The sequence below is a fragment of the Apis dorsata genome, unplaced genomic scaffold, assembly GCF_000469605.1.
Source record: "Apis dorsata unplaced genomic scaffold, Apis dorsata 1.3 scaffold_176, whole genome shotgun sequence".
Taxonomy (NCBI): Eukaryota; Metazoa; Arthropoda; class Insecta; order Hymenoptera; family Apidae; genus Apis; species Apis dorsata.
The window spans coordinates 683694-699300 of record NW_006263463.1 but is presented as its reverse complement, the minus strand read 5'-3'; the positions used below and the strand labels follow the sequence as shown (position 1 = coordinate 699300).

Genomic DNA, 15607 nt, shown 5'->3' with positions numbered 1-15607 from the left:
TAATATTTCTAAAATAATTAAATGTTTATGGAAATGGAAATTATATTAATAAGTATTATACAAAATGAAAATTAATATTCCCTAGTGTAAAATGTATTATGGTGGACAAAACTGGACAGTATTTAATATGCAATACAAAACCAATCACATCATCGCTATCATCATTTATTGAATATAAGATTAAAATTTTTTGTTTGTAAGTAAAAAGTTTATGCATTATATTTTTTATCATTTTATGAATAATTATTAATTATTTATTAATTATTATTATTAATTATTATTTTTTATAGATATCAATAATTTATAAATAAAAAAATAATAATTATAATTTACACAAATATCTTATGTAATATATGAATTTTATATAGAATTATAATTATACAAATTAAAATAAAAGTTAATGTTGATGTAATGATTGAGCGCGCTTGGATTTGCTCAAGTAAAAATCACTAGATGAATACGCGCATTTGTATTTGAAAACACATGTACCCATCTTATATATACACTACTAGTGATTCTGTGTTTGACAGTACGCGCGTATTTCGCGGCTATCATCGAATTTAGCCGACGTTAACCGATGTTTAACGAAGCTTGTGAGTTCCGTGTGTGTTAAGTGTTCGTTGGTGTTCAGTTGGTGCGCCTCGACTGGGCAAAATCGCGTAAAATGGAAACAGAATTTCGTTGTGAGGTTGAGGTTGGCCGTTGAAAAAAGTGAACATGGGAAGGTCCAAGTTTCCCGGGAAGCCGCCGAAGACGGTTACCAGGAAACGGATCAAAGTTCTCGGTCAGCCCGAGACAGCCCAAAGTGATTCGGTAACCGTCGCCGAGAACATCTACTACGGACTTTCCCTGTTCAACGAAACATTTGGTGACAACGAGAAGGTAATTCGTAGTTTATCTTTCATTAGAACTACTTGTAGTAAGGCGCGTAATTAGTTAAAGTATATAATTCTTTCCTGACTTACAAACAATTGTATTTATTTTATAAGCGTCATAGGGACGCATACGGCGCCGATTCGGTGGCCTGAAAAAGTCCAAGATTTGGCTGTATAATGAAAGTTAACCTATTAGAAGGGAATCACAGACTCAGAATGGCAGATATATATATAATACATACTGTATATAATGTACCGCTATAGTGGAAAATGTCAATGATTTTATAAAAAATTTATATTTCGATCTTATTTTTATTCTGTAGACATATTTTAACTATATTATTAATTTCTTTTTCTTCTTTCATATAAAATGTAAACTTTAACTTAACTTTTTAATGCCTTCAAATTATTAAATATTTTTGATCATATTGAAATATAAATATATTTAAAAATATATAGTAAAAATAAATATAAATATAAAATATAAATATTCAATTTTAATTTATTAATTTAAATAAAATATAAGATATTAATAAACAAAAAGAAAATAATATTAATATAATTTATTTTTAATGTTTAATATATTTTTTCTTAGGAACATCCACCATTCCATGGTTTTAGCACTAAAGAGGCTAATCTTTCCGTGTCTTATATAAAAACACAACAACATGACACAGAAAATACAACTGTTAAATTATCATCTGATGCTGTTAATAATTCTATGCCACAACAGAATGAACAAAATATTACAGATGTCAAAAATTCTCCATCGAATACTGAAAATAATACAGAAAAATTATGTGATAAAAATATCAAACCAGCAGAAGATGATAAAAAAGACGTGACACCATTAAATTCCAAACGTGCTAAATTTCATAGACCTAAAAGTCGCAGAAATTGTAAAAATATAAAATTCTCCAATTTTATGAAAACACCAGTATTAAAATCAGTGAATAATATTTTAGACCAGCATCAACGAACAAGACAACTACGAAACAGTACTGCAAAAAGATTATTGCAAAGGGCTAAATCTAACAGTAATAATGTACGTAATATAACAGCACAATGTGGAGATAAACCAAATGCTGTAAGAAAATTTATTTTGCCAGTTCGAAGTGCCCATTCTTCGAGAGTTATTAAACCAAATAAAAGATTTATTGAAGAATTAGAAGAAATTTCTGGAGCAGAGCATAGTGAAAATGAAATTGGTACACATGTAAAGAAAGCTAAATTTACATTAAACAAACTTTGTAATCAGGAACCAAAATTAAAAGAAGGAAATATTACTAAACTCTGTACAAAATTAAAAGACAAAGAAGTGAAAAGTAAAACCAAAAAAGTTATTCAGCGTGTAAATTCCAATATCCAAACTGTTATACCAGCAAAAAATCTTGAAAAATTAGCTCCTTCTATACAAAACGCACAAGTATCAAAAACTATTAATACAAATGTTAAAAAAATAAATGTATCGACTAAAAATAAAATAGTAAAATCTTCATCTGATGAATGCAGTAATAATCAAAGTGGAACAGCAAATACAGCAACTAGAAAAGCTCAAAATGCAAAATTATCTATCTCTAAAGCCCAAAAACCAATTTCTGTTCCTACAAAAGTTCTTCCTGATTCTGATGTTCCAAGTTCAGAGTCTTCCAGGATCCAAACAAGATCAGGAACTCAAAATGATACAGTTGACTTAGAAGTTCAGACAAATTTTGAAGATACAATAAAAATAAAAGAAAATACCAATGTAAAAAGTCAAACTAATGTTGATAATGGGAATAAAAATACAGAGGGAAATTCAGATAATTTTGACACAGAAAGTACATTATCTGAAAGTGGAAGTGAACATAGTAATCATACAGAAGATGAACAGTCTGAATGGACTGGAATGAAATTAAATGGTGGAAAAGTTATTTTAAGAAAAGCAAGATTAAAATTAGATAATAAATGTGTTAGTGGAACTGAAGGTCCCTTTTCAAAAACAAATAGTAATAGTATTACAACTGGAAATACTAACTTAGGTATGTATAATAATCTTTATAGTCTTTTTATTTAAATATTTTTAATATATAAAAATTAAAATAATATTTTTTTCTATGCAGATTTAAAAGTTTATTTTATGATATAAATAAAGTTATATCATCATCATATGAAATAAAAAAAATAATAAATTTATTTTATTTGTATAATTTCTTAGGTTTAACAGGCACCATTAAATGTGGCGTTTGTGGTGCTGTACGATTTTATCGATTCGTGAAACAGGCTCGAAAATTTGGTATTCACAGTTGTGAATCATGTAGAAAGTTTATCAGTAAAATGATTAAACGGCAAGCTTGTGCAAAATCTACAAATAGTGCCCTTCCAGTCCTTCAATGTCATAAAGGCGATGGTTTATGCTTAGTACCACCTGTTGTAAGAAGTCAACAATGGAATCTCATGAGATGTGTTTATAAAGCTAGATGCCCAGCTTGTTGGTTAAAAATGTGTTTAAAATGTTATAATATTCCTTCTTCACTAAGAACAGGTTTAAATACATTGTTACCACCAATGATGAGAGATCCTTTGAGTATTCCATTAACACTAAATCAAGAAGATAATGATAATCAAGGACAAAAATTAATATCTTCTAAGTTAGGTTGGCCTGCAGAAGATAGTTCAGAAAAGAACTTATTTAAATCAGCTATGAGTTGGAGAAATATAGAAATAGGTCAAAAAACCAGTTTTCAAGGCACAGGCGGTTTTCTATATACAAAATTAGACAAATGTAAGATAATGATTCTTATAATTTATTTTATGCATATTACAATTTCTAATATTCATAAATTTATAGTTGACTCATCACTGAATATATCACCTAATAAAAAAAGAAGAAAAAACAATAGGATAAAAGTAAGAAAGAAATTGAAAAATCCAATATTCTCTGTACCATCTTTAAATCAATGTCCACAACCTTTAAGGCAGAGACTTGAATTGAAGGGACCAAGAGTGAAACATGTTTGTCGAAGTGCAAGTGTTGCTCTTGGTCAACCAATTGCCACTTTTCCTTCAATAGATGGAAAAGAAGGTACTGAAAGCAATAAGCACATTCCGAAAACTTTAAAGGAAAATGATAGGATAGAGAAAAAGGATGAAACAAAAGAGAAAGAATCACAAAAACATAATGATGAAAATATTGTAAATCATAATACTGCTAGTATAACACAACAACCTCATTCTAAGAGAGGAAAATCACAACAAAATATATCAACATCAAATTTTCAAGTAAGCAAATATAATAATTAAAATTTTATTATATTAATATTTGTAGTTTTCAAAAAAAATTAATCATTACAGGTATCTAAATCAAATAATGATACATTACACACAGTATCTATAGACTTTTGGGAACAGTATGATCCTACAGAAGTTGGAGCAAAAGGTTTTGCCCTTATTGGTTCAGAACTCTTTCATATTCCTGCTATTTGTTACCTTTGTGGAAGTGCTGGAAAAGAACCAGTAAGTAATGTATATATGAATAGAATTATATATAATTGTACATTAAAAAATCTTTCCAGCTCATCCACTGTCAATGCTGTTGTGAGCCATATCATGCCTTTTGTTTGGAACCCAGTGAATGGAATGCTTGTGCTCAACCAAACTGGTGCTGTCCCCGATGTACAATATGCCAATCCTGCCATCTAAGATCTGGTCCAAAATTGTCTTGCATTCGTTGTCGTCAATCATTTCACCATTCGTGTTTGTCAAAATCTGGTGTTAGTGCGAGACTTTATAGTCCTGAAAGACCTTATGTGTGTCAAAGCTGTGTTAAGTGTAAGAGCTGTGGTAGTGAAGGAGTTAATGTTCATGTGGGCAATTTACCATTATGCTCCATGTGTTTTAAATTACGTCAACAAGGAAATTACTGTCCTTTATGTCAAAGATGTTACAATGAAAACGATTTTGATACAAAGGTAAGTATATATTTTATTCTACAAATTAATAAATATATGTTTACATGTGTTACTGTAAAAATTCATATCTGAGTACAGATAAATACAAATTTACAAAAATATATTATATAATTTTTTTCAGAATAATAACTATAATAATAATTAAATTTTTCTTAATTCTATATTTTATTTTTCAGATGATGGAATGTAGTGAATGTTCTTATTGGGTACATGCTCAATGTGAAGGGCTTTCTGATGAACGTTATCAAATTCTTAGTTATTTACCTGATACTATTGAATTTACATGCAGTCAATGTTCCTCTAATCCTAATTCCGTTTGGAGAAATGCCATAGAAGCTGAACTTAAAGCTGGTTTCATAGGAGTTATAAAATCGTTAAGTAAGAATAAAAAAGTTTGCGCTGCATTAAAATGGAGTCCAAGGAAAGAATGTTTATGTAGATCTGTTTCTAATGGGAAAAAATTGGATTTTTCAAATGAAAAAATAGATTCAAATATCAAAGAAAGTCCCAATATAGAAGAAATTGAAGAAGGCAATAGTGAAAAGAATAAAAATATAGAATTTGGACATAATAATAATTCAAAATCTGATTCAATAAATAAATTGGATGAAGATCAACAAAATGATTGCACTAATAGAAGAGGTTTGAGACGCCTTCGACAAAAATTTCATTTAAAAGAATGTTCTGTCCGAGTAAAAAATTGTGCTATAAAAGATACTCAAGATAATGATAAAAAGGATTCGGTAATTCAAGAAAATTCAAGTAATAATTCAAATGATATAGAATGCAATTGCTTGGATCAACAAATTATTGTTAGACCTTCGCCTACATTGATGTCGGTAAAACGAAAAGTTAATAATAATGAATATAAAACATTATCTCAATTTCATTGTGATATGGAACATGTAATTAATTATACTGAAACCAAGGAACTTACTGAAGCTTATCATGAAATTTTACGAGAAGTTTTTCCATGGTTTAGTCCAAAAAATATTAAAAATAATGGAAAAAGTGATGCATTAACAGCTGCCAAGGATGTTAATAAAGATGATAGTTTAATTACAAAACTTGATGATTCTATACTAGAAATATGGAAAGAAGAAGTAATGAAAGCACCAAAAGCAATTGCAGCCAAAACAGCAAATTTATATAATGTTCATGTTGAAGATAGTAGATCATGTTGTTTGTGCAAAGGTTTAGGTGATGGTCCAGAAACAAAAGAAGGACGGTTATTATATTGCGGCCAAAATGAATGGTTGCATTCAAATTGTGCACTTTGGTCTAATGAAGTATTTGAAGAAATTGATGGTTCTTTACAGAATGTTCATAGTGCTATTTCAAGAGGTCGGTTAATTCGTTGTTCAGAATGCGGAAAGAAAGGAGCCAGTGTTGGTTGCTGCGCGAAAAATTGTAACAGTACCTTTCATTATCCTTGTGCAAGAAATGTTGGACTTGCTTTCAATGACGATAAAACAGTATTTTGTTCTTTGCATTTAAATAACTGCACTGATAAAACATTACAAAATGAAAATGAATTTAGTTTACGAAGACCAGTATACGTGGAATTAGATCGTAAGAAAAAAAAATATGCAGAACCAAGTAAAGTAAAAGTTATGATAGGTTCATTGATGATTGATTGTTTAGGTACTGTTATACCTGAATATTCCGATACGGTTGAAAAAATTATACCTTGCGATTATAAATGTTCTCGATTATATTGGTCTACAGTAAATCCTTTTAAAATTGTAAGATATTATATTAGAACATATATACAAGTATATGTACCAGAAGTTTCTTCCGATATAGAAAACAATATAACTATTGATCATTCTAAAGAACAAGAAAAAGAAGATATATTAAATATACAAAAAACTGAATATTTAGTTATTAAACAAACTTTAGATGCTTTAATTGATGCAGTATGTAATAAAGAAGTTGATGAAAATCTAGCAGAACAAAATAATACAGATCTTTTACCACCAGAATTAAAGGAAGCTATATTTGAAGATTTGCCACATGATTTATTAGATGGTATTTCTATGCAAGATATATTTCCAAAAATGACATATGAAGATTTTTTGGCAATGGACTTAAAAAATGATGGTACTTTTGCAGCTGATTTATTTAAAGATGATATGTTGGCATCTGAAGTAGATGAAATTATAAAACCACCTGAAAGTAAAGTTTCTAAAATAGATCCCCCTTTAGTAGAATTAGGACCACATAATGATTTATGGGTTCATTTAGAAACTAAAACTTCTGTTCAAGATTTAATGGATGACTTATTTAGTTCCAAAAATCAAAAACGGGGAGGTAGAGAATTAAAACGATCTAAATCGGAAGTAATGTCAAATAGTCCGTTAATTGTTGGAGGACAAAGACATCATCAACGATCTTGTAGTTTAACTTGGAGTTGTAAATTAGATGGTACTTATGGTCCCAGCATAAAAAGAAGAAAATTATCTAGAAATTCAAGTATCACAAAATCGAACGAAACAAGCGTAATGGTATTAGATTCACAAAATGAACGGCCACCTACATTACATGAATTAAGAATTCCAGAAAGTATCATGGTTACTGTGGGCAGAGCAAATACACCTAACATTTTATCTGATTCTATGCGAGAATTAAAATATTGTATTGAAGATGCTAATGGTATTAATCGTAGAGTAATATCTACTAGTCGTGAAGAAACTAAAGAACATAAACGACTTTTTTGGCACGCGAGGCAACAGCCGCGGATATTACAAGTTGATGGGCCTGCCGATCCAAGCAGTGCTAGCGAATGCAGTTCACCAGAATATAATATTGAAGAAAAAACTACAGCATTACGTATGGCAGAACATTTATCAATCCCGCAATTAGATGGTATCAACGATGAATCTTCGTGTGACAGTAGCGAATTTACTTCGTTTTCTGAAAAAGAATTTAATCCTTGTACGAAATCTTCAAATAATATTTTAAGATCAAAACGAATATATGGATTTATTAGATCACATATTACAAAATCTAATGATAAGTCACAAAAGACTAAAGAAAATGATGACTTTTCTAATTGTCAAAAATATGCAATACAACAAACTAATTTTAAAGAAAATAATTTAAAATTGAATTTAGAAATTCCACAATTAGATGGAGCAGATGATATTTCTAGTGATGATGAGTGCATATCACCACAACATGTTGAAAGTGAAAGAACTACTATTACTTCTCAATGTGATGCACCATTTGATCATATAGATCGTCCTGTAACTTGTAAACGATGTCGTTGTACATATAGAACACAAGATAGTTATAATAGACATTTGACAAATTGTGATATCATGATAACAAGCGATAGTGATTCTGAAACTATGGATAATAAATTAGCATCACCTGATTCTAGATTTTCTCCAAGTATTAGCTCTGTATCTCCACAATTTATAACATTATCTCCATCTGAAGGACATACTCTTTCATCTGATTATCCAGATATACAAGCTACTTCTCCTTTAGAAGCTTCTGTACCATCACCTCATCCAGCTATTCAAATCGAACCAATAGCACAAGCAATTATTACACCACAAATTCATACACATGCTACTGTGGAAACTGTTCATCAAACAGTATTAACATCTAATGATATGATTGTACAAACACAGTATACGAGAACAACAACTACATTACCAAATGCTTCAGTATTACCTCAAGAAAGTACTGTTCAAATAACAGAAATTACAGATCCACCATCTGTTGCAAGTGATTCTAGTATATCACAAAATATCATTAATACACCCATGAATTCTCCAGATGGTGCAAGTTCTCAAACAGTTCCAAGTCCACAAGTATCACCTACATTTTCTTCTACAGGTGTTCAAACTGCAACTAATGAATCACAAGCAAATATTCAGATAACAAAATTAGCTAAATCAAAATCTCCAAGAGCGCCAAAATCTCGAACGAAAGGAATAAAAACACAGATTGTGAAAAATACTATACAGCCACATAATGGACATGCTAGGTTTCAACCAATGCAAAATAATACTCCAGTTATACAACTGCAACAAACTCAAAGACCAAGTGGGCCAACTGTTATATTACAACAAGCATCTCCTGGTATCATGTCTGCATATGTTGAGACATTGCAACAACAATCTGGACAAAATCTTCAATATGTAACAACAATTGGAGGTCAACATGAAACTGCATTTAAACCACAGTTTATAACAACTAATCATTTAGTTCCTGGTGCATACATACAAGCATCTTCTGATAACTTATTGGCATTACAAAATGGAGGTATATCAATATTGCCTGGTGTACAAATTGCTCAAACACAACCAACAGTTCTTGGAACAATTATACAGCAACAACCTAGTGCAATTCAATGTGGAGTTATATCATCTGAACAATTATTATTAAGTTCAACACCAACACTAGAAATGTTTACAGATTCTACAGGCAGTATGTTTCTTTCAAATCAACCAATGTATTATGGTTTGGAAACTATTGTAAGCAACACAGTAATGTCTTCCAGTCAGTTTATGACTGGCACAGTACCACAAGTGTTAGCAAGCAGTTATCAAACAACAACGCAAGTTTTTCAAGCTTCTAAACTTATGGAACCTATTGTAGATGTTCAGGCTGTTCCAGGTGTTCCCACTGTAACAGCAGTGCAATCTGTACAAAATGTACCTGGAGTACCTGGAGTACCTGGAGTGCCAAGTGTACCAAACGTTGCTAATGTATCCAATGTACCCAATGTAACCAACATAGCTAGCATACCTAATGTACCTAGTGTAACCAATGTACCTAATGTTCCAGCTGTACCCGCTATTCCGAATATATCTGCTGTACCCTCTGCATCCAATGTATCTAACGTATCCAATATATCAAGCATAACAAATATATCAAATATATCTAATGTGCCCACAATACCCAGTGTATCTAATGTGCCTAGCGTACCTAGTATACCCAATGCATCTAATACACCTAGTATACCTGGTGTACCACATGTACCTAATGCACCTGGTGTATCTAACATACCCAGTGCACCTAGTATATCTAATGCACCTGGTGTATCCAATGTATCTAGTGTATCAAATGTACCTAATGCATCTGGTATATCTAACGTACCTACCGCATCTAGTGTACCTGGTGTATCTAATATATCCAGTGTATCTAATATGTCTAATATATCCAATGCACCTACATTGCCTAGTACTTCTAATATAACTAATATATCGGCGATACCTACTGTTCAAAATATATCTAATATTTCTACCTTACCACCTAATGTAGGAAATGTTTCCGATATACCTACAGTACCCGGTGGTTATGTCGTTGTAAATCAATCAACATCTATACCAGAACCTGTAACGCCACAAATTAATATTTCTGCAACATCTGAACAAACCTTTGCCTCAACTACCTGTAATGCCATATTGCCTGTATCATGTCAAAATGTTGTAGAACCAGTGACATCAATACAGCTACCAGATACATGTTTATCTGAACCTCATGCTGTAGTAAGAGTAACATCGCCTCCTAAGTTGTTGCAAAACTCAATACCAACAATACCAAGGGTAGCTGTACGCCCAAGTCCAGTTTCCAACTCTATTATGCAACCTAATAATGGACCATGGAAAATTACAGAACCATTATTTGGTTCGGAACAGATGAATACTAACGTCCGACCATATTTTGACTCAAAACATGTATCAGAAAATACCAGTATGATAAAATCTAGCATATCATCTAAAATACCCCCCTTACCTAATCATTGTATAACTCAAAGGGATATAGTTGTAAATAAGTTAAATCATGATGTAAATAATGTGCATAATAATTATAGTAGTACTATACCGAATTCAAACAATATTAATATAAGTACAAGTAACAATCCAGTGATTGCCAGCTCGGCTGTACAAAATAAAATTACAATGTCTACAAGTAATGTACCAACAAGTCGACCGATGAATAGAGTATTACCTATGCAAGCCGTAACTCCGAAACAGGACACGACAAAGGCCATGCAAAAAACAGAAATGATTATAGAAGAGCCAACGAAACCAGTAATTAAACCAGCAGAACCAGAACAAAAGATTACAGAATCTAAGAAACAAATTGTTGAAGCAGTAGCCCCTACAATGAAGAAACCGGAAACGACTATAAACAACATAAATGAAACTTTGAAATTAAATACGGAAGCGATCGAAAAAGTAAAAGAAAATCTGAAGTTGGAACTGGACAAAGAGAAATTACAGAACGCTTCGTTAAAAATAGTGTTACAAAAGCAATTGCAAGATGGCTCTTATAAAATTACACATAACATGAAAGCAATGACACAAAATAAGAAATCTCCACAAGTAACATCTGTAGAAATATTGCCATCAAAACAAGTACCACAAATAGCTTCTTTGCAATTGTTACCGATAAAAACATTCACGTTGAAAACGAATAAAATTGAGGAAAAAATGAAACCAATCGATAACAAATTTAACATGTTAAAAACCAAGACTCCACCAGTTGCTGTTAAAAAGCCAAGAATGATTAGTAAGTCTATTAAATCTATAAAGCCAACTTTACCAAATCTACAAACACCGAGAAACACTTCAAAGGGACCGACATTGATGTACGAAATAAAATCACAGGATGGATTCACTCATACCGCTTCCTCAATGGCTGAAGTATGGGAAACTGTATTTCGAGCCGTGCAAAATGCTCGAAAGGCTCATAATTTACCTCCGTTGCCTCATAATCCTCTCATTGAAAATTTAGGCTTGGATAATAATGCTACGGTGTATCTGATTGAACAGTTACCGAATGTAAATAGATGCACTAAATATAAACCCCGATTTCATAATTTAGCACCGCCTAAGCCAGGAGAAATAGAAAATGATTTACCAAAGGCATGCGATAATGGTGCTGCTCGCGCTGAACCGTTTAAAGGAAGAAAAGTTCATGATATGTTTAGTTGGCTTGCATCGAGGCACAGACAACAGCCAAAAATGATTGCTATCTCTGAAGCTGAGTCCAGGTAAAAACAAATATAAATTTTATAATTATTTTAGATGAATATAACTATTAAGAAAACTTTATATATTAAGCGTTTATTATTAGATTAATTCATAAATTTATATTAATAATATTTCATAAGTTGTTGTTAAATAGTTAATTTATAAAATTCAAAAAGATGATATATAAAATAATGATGTTAATACGTTATAGATTAAAATAAATTTCAAGTTTTTATTTTTTTTTGTATCTTTTTAGCTAAAAAAATAAGTGAACTTATAGTCTAGCTTAATGATGTTACAATGAATGTTTAAGATATGCTTTCTAAATTTAAATTAAGTTATAAATAACATATATTAATAATATTATTTAAAGATTGTTGATACAATATTTTCATCTTTTGTTTTAATTTCATTATATTTTTTTTAAATTATTGTAGGCGAGTGGCAAGCACAAATTTACCAATGGCAATGCGCTTTAGAATACTTAAAGAAACATCGAAAGAATCAGTTGGAGTGTATCATTCTCATATACATGGTAGGGGTTTATTTTGCTTGAGAGATATTGAAGCTGGAGAGATGGTTATTGAGTATGCCGGCGAGGTGTGTAGAAACGTGTTGTTATTTATATAATCTCTTTTATTAGTTATTAATATATTGTGTGTAATTTTCTTGAACAATATTTTATAAATCTTTATAGGTAATTCGAGCTTCGTTAACTGATAAACGAGAGAAATATTATGATAGTAAAAATATAGGATGTTACATGTTTAAAATCGATGACCACTTAGTCGTTGATGCTACAATGAAAGGAAATGCAGCTAGATTCATTAATCATTCATGCGAGGTATCTACATATTTAATGAATTACATATATTTTGTAAAAAAGCAAAGTATTTTTTATATTTATTTATAATAATCCATACTTAAAATTTTATTGAATTAATTTATAATTTACAAATCATATTTCAGCCAAATTGTTACTCGCGTGTAGTGGACATCTTAGGTAAGAAACACATTTTAATTTTCGCTCTCCGTCGCATTAATCAAGGAGAAGAGTTAACGTATGACTACAAATTTCCTTTCGAGGATATCAAGATTCCATGTACCTGCGGTTCCCGCAGATGTCGTAAATACCTCAATTGAGACTGCATATACAGCTATCGTAAGCAGCCAACCGGCACAGCAAAAAAATAATGTGCTATAATTATGTGCGCTTTGGAATAGGATTCATTTTATTGAACGTTATTCATTTAATCATCAAACTATTTTCAGAGATTGCAGCTTTTTATTACTATAAAGGAAATAGATATACATTTAAAATATTAGAAGGCCAGATATAGTACATGAAACATCGCGTTATGACAATGTTACTTTAAACAGCTACACTTCGTAGTTGATTTAAGGGGTATACTTATAGCAATAAATGATTGAACATGTCCTGCTTTCGTACCCAACGAGTCTCGCGTGCTTCATCACGCTCACGTTAAGGCTCATGAAAGTGTTATCCACGCCTGTGCTTTTATGCACGTCTTCTAGACTCTACTTATTATCTACTATTGAGGCTTAAGTGTACGAGTTATCGTCACTTTACACTAAATCGAAAATGTTTTTAGTTTATATTTATATATTATTCATAAGCTAAAAGCATTTATAAAGTTCTCTTTTACATAAATTATTTTGAGTTATATATTTAAGAATTTTAATGCATAATTGGACCAAGTATGAAATTGAGTAATAATAAAATATAAATACAGCACAAAAATAATATGTATTTATAAAAGAAAATTAATGACTTTCCATGACTGTCATTTACATTTTTTGTCAATATATGAATATTGAATATAGAAACTATTGAATATAGAAACACGTTTACTACGTGATAAATACCAAATATTCATGTTCAGAAAAAAAATTTGTAAGATATAAAACACACAATTTTATTGTAAATTTCGATTTTATATGTAATGACATACAATTAAATATTTTTTAATATTTTATGTAAATTTAGAATTTAGTGTACAGTGTACGACTAACTTTGTGACATTTCATGTCTGATGTAGGGCCAGATTTCAAATGTTCTTGTAAAATATGTAATTGTTAGATTAGATACTGTCTTGATGTAAGTACAGCTACCAATTTAACTTAAGTTAGTAACATAGATGTTAAGAAGTAAAGAAAGAACGCGCGCGCGCGAAAAAATGAGAGAGAGGGGGAGGGGGGGAAGAGAATGGCAAAAAGGAACAGTTTCCTAGCGTGGGATACTGTCTGAAGGTGTACCTACTTTGGCAGACATTGATGATATTTTAAGTCTTATAGTAGTGATAAAAAAAAAGATAAAAAAAAAAGATAAAAATGAAACAAATGGGGAACAAAGATTTGTTTCCCACAGAAATTGAAGCCTGTTCGTTTATTTTAAATGAAGGATTATGTACGCGCAATATTATTTTGATATGTTTTTATAGATTTTTAAACGATGCACCTATACGTTTGTGCTTCCGCCTTGCCAATATTACAATATTAATCTTATTACTTTATTTTTGTATTTAAATAATATGAATCGCTAGAAAAAAAAAAAAACCTTTTATTTTACAAAAACTTAATAGCATACTGCTCATGTATAAGAGATTAATCATAATTTTTATGTGATTTCTGTCTGAAATTTTTCTACGATTCGTAAGAGGCATATATAATCACGTGATCAATTATGTTAACAGAATGTAAAAAGATAATTAGATCATTGTTTCAAGTAAACTTTTCTAGAATATTAATATTTCTAGGAAATGTTTGTGATATTTTCCTACACTGGGAAAAGTTATAAATGTTCTTTATAGGAATATATTTCAGATTTTTACGGATACATCACTGTATACCGTAAAAAGCACCTTTCTGTGAAATGCAGTTTTGCCTTACCTTTAATGTACCTACGCTTTAAACCCGGTGATAGATTTAGATATACCCCGATGACTTATATTCAAACTGAAAAAAAAAAAAAACTAATTGTGTCTATGCATCCATTAAGCTATGATAAAGTATTTTAGTGCGGTTAATCAATTTCTGCCGAGGTGGTTGTCCCTTAAATTTGGTGCTCCATGGACACCGTTAAGTGCACTTTACACGAAAAAATGGCCTAGAGTAAGAAATAGTAGGTGGCAGCGAAAGAGTTTGATAATAATAAGAAATGCGTTATACGATGAATATTGATCGCGAATTTATTTAACGAAATAATATAAAGAAGTAAATGATGGCAGGAACATTATTTGAGCACGTAAATATTTGTCGTTCGTGCAACATTTTAATCGGCCTGGTTTGGTACAAAATGCGTATGCTGATTTGTAAAAAGTTATAAAACAAGGGAAAGAAATAGAAACTTGTTCTGGTCACGAGAAATTGCCATTTTTTAGGTATTTTGAATCTTTTTTTTTTTTTTTTCTCTCTTTTTTTAATATTATGATTACCAATAATTAGTGACTATTATTGGAAAATGAATATTGTTAATATAATAATTAATTAATTAATTTTAATCTGTAAAAAAAAGTAATATGACATAAGAAAAGTAATTTACTTGAAAATATAATAGCAATGTTAGATATTTTATTGATATTTATTACTTATGGATGACGGTTTTAGGGTTAACGAGATGTACTAATTACATTAAACATGATTTAGAGAACATGGTGCACATGATGGTCTAATATTGTTGAAAAGATACGAATGACAACTTTTTTTATGGAGGGAGGGAAGAGAACATCCTTTTCTCTTTAAAAAAAAAAATGCATTCTTGTAA

General features: G+C 30.6%; 1 protein-coding gene across 3 annotated transcripts; it reads left to right on the top strand.

The window, feature by feature from the left end:
- The first annotated feature begins 557 nt into the window (after window positions 1–557).
- Window positions 558–14816, top strand: LOC102671206 (histone-lysine N-methyltransferase trithorax). Of its 3 annotated transcripts, XM_006614391.2 has the most exons (11): window positions 718–882; window positions 1471–2896; window positions 3073–3639; window positions 3706–4136; window positions 4209–4370; window positions 4430–4825; window positions 5002–11843; window positions 12261–12423; window positions 12521–12667; window positions 12793–12985; window positions 13096–14816. In XM_006614391.2, exons 1-10 carry the CDS (start codon window positions 718–720, stop codon window positions 12964–12966), a joined length of 10473 nt encoding a protein of 3490 aa, XP_006614454.1. In that variant the 3' UTR covers window positions 12967–12985; window positions 13096–14816. The 3 variants fall into 3 exon arrangements, with proteins under 3 accessions (XP_031365689.1, XP_006614454.1, XP_031365688.1); XM_031509828.1 differs by having other exon boundaries at window positions 12793–14816; XM_031509829.1 differs by lacking the exons at window positions 4430–4825; window positions 13096–14816 and having other exon boundaries at window positions 558–882; window positions 12793–12966.
- Window positions 14817–15607: the final 791 nt, after the last annotated feature.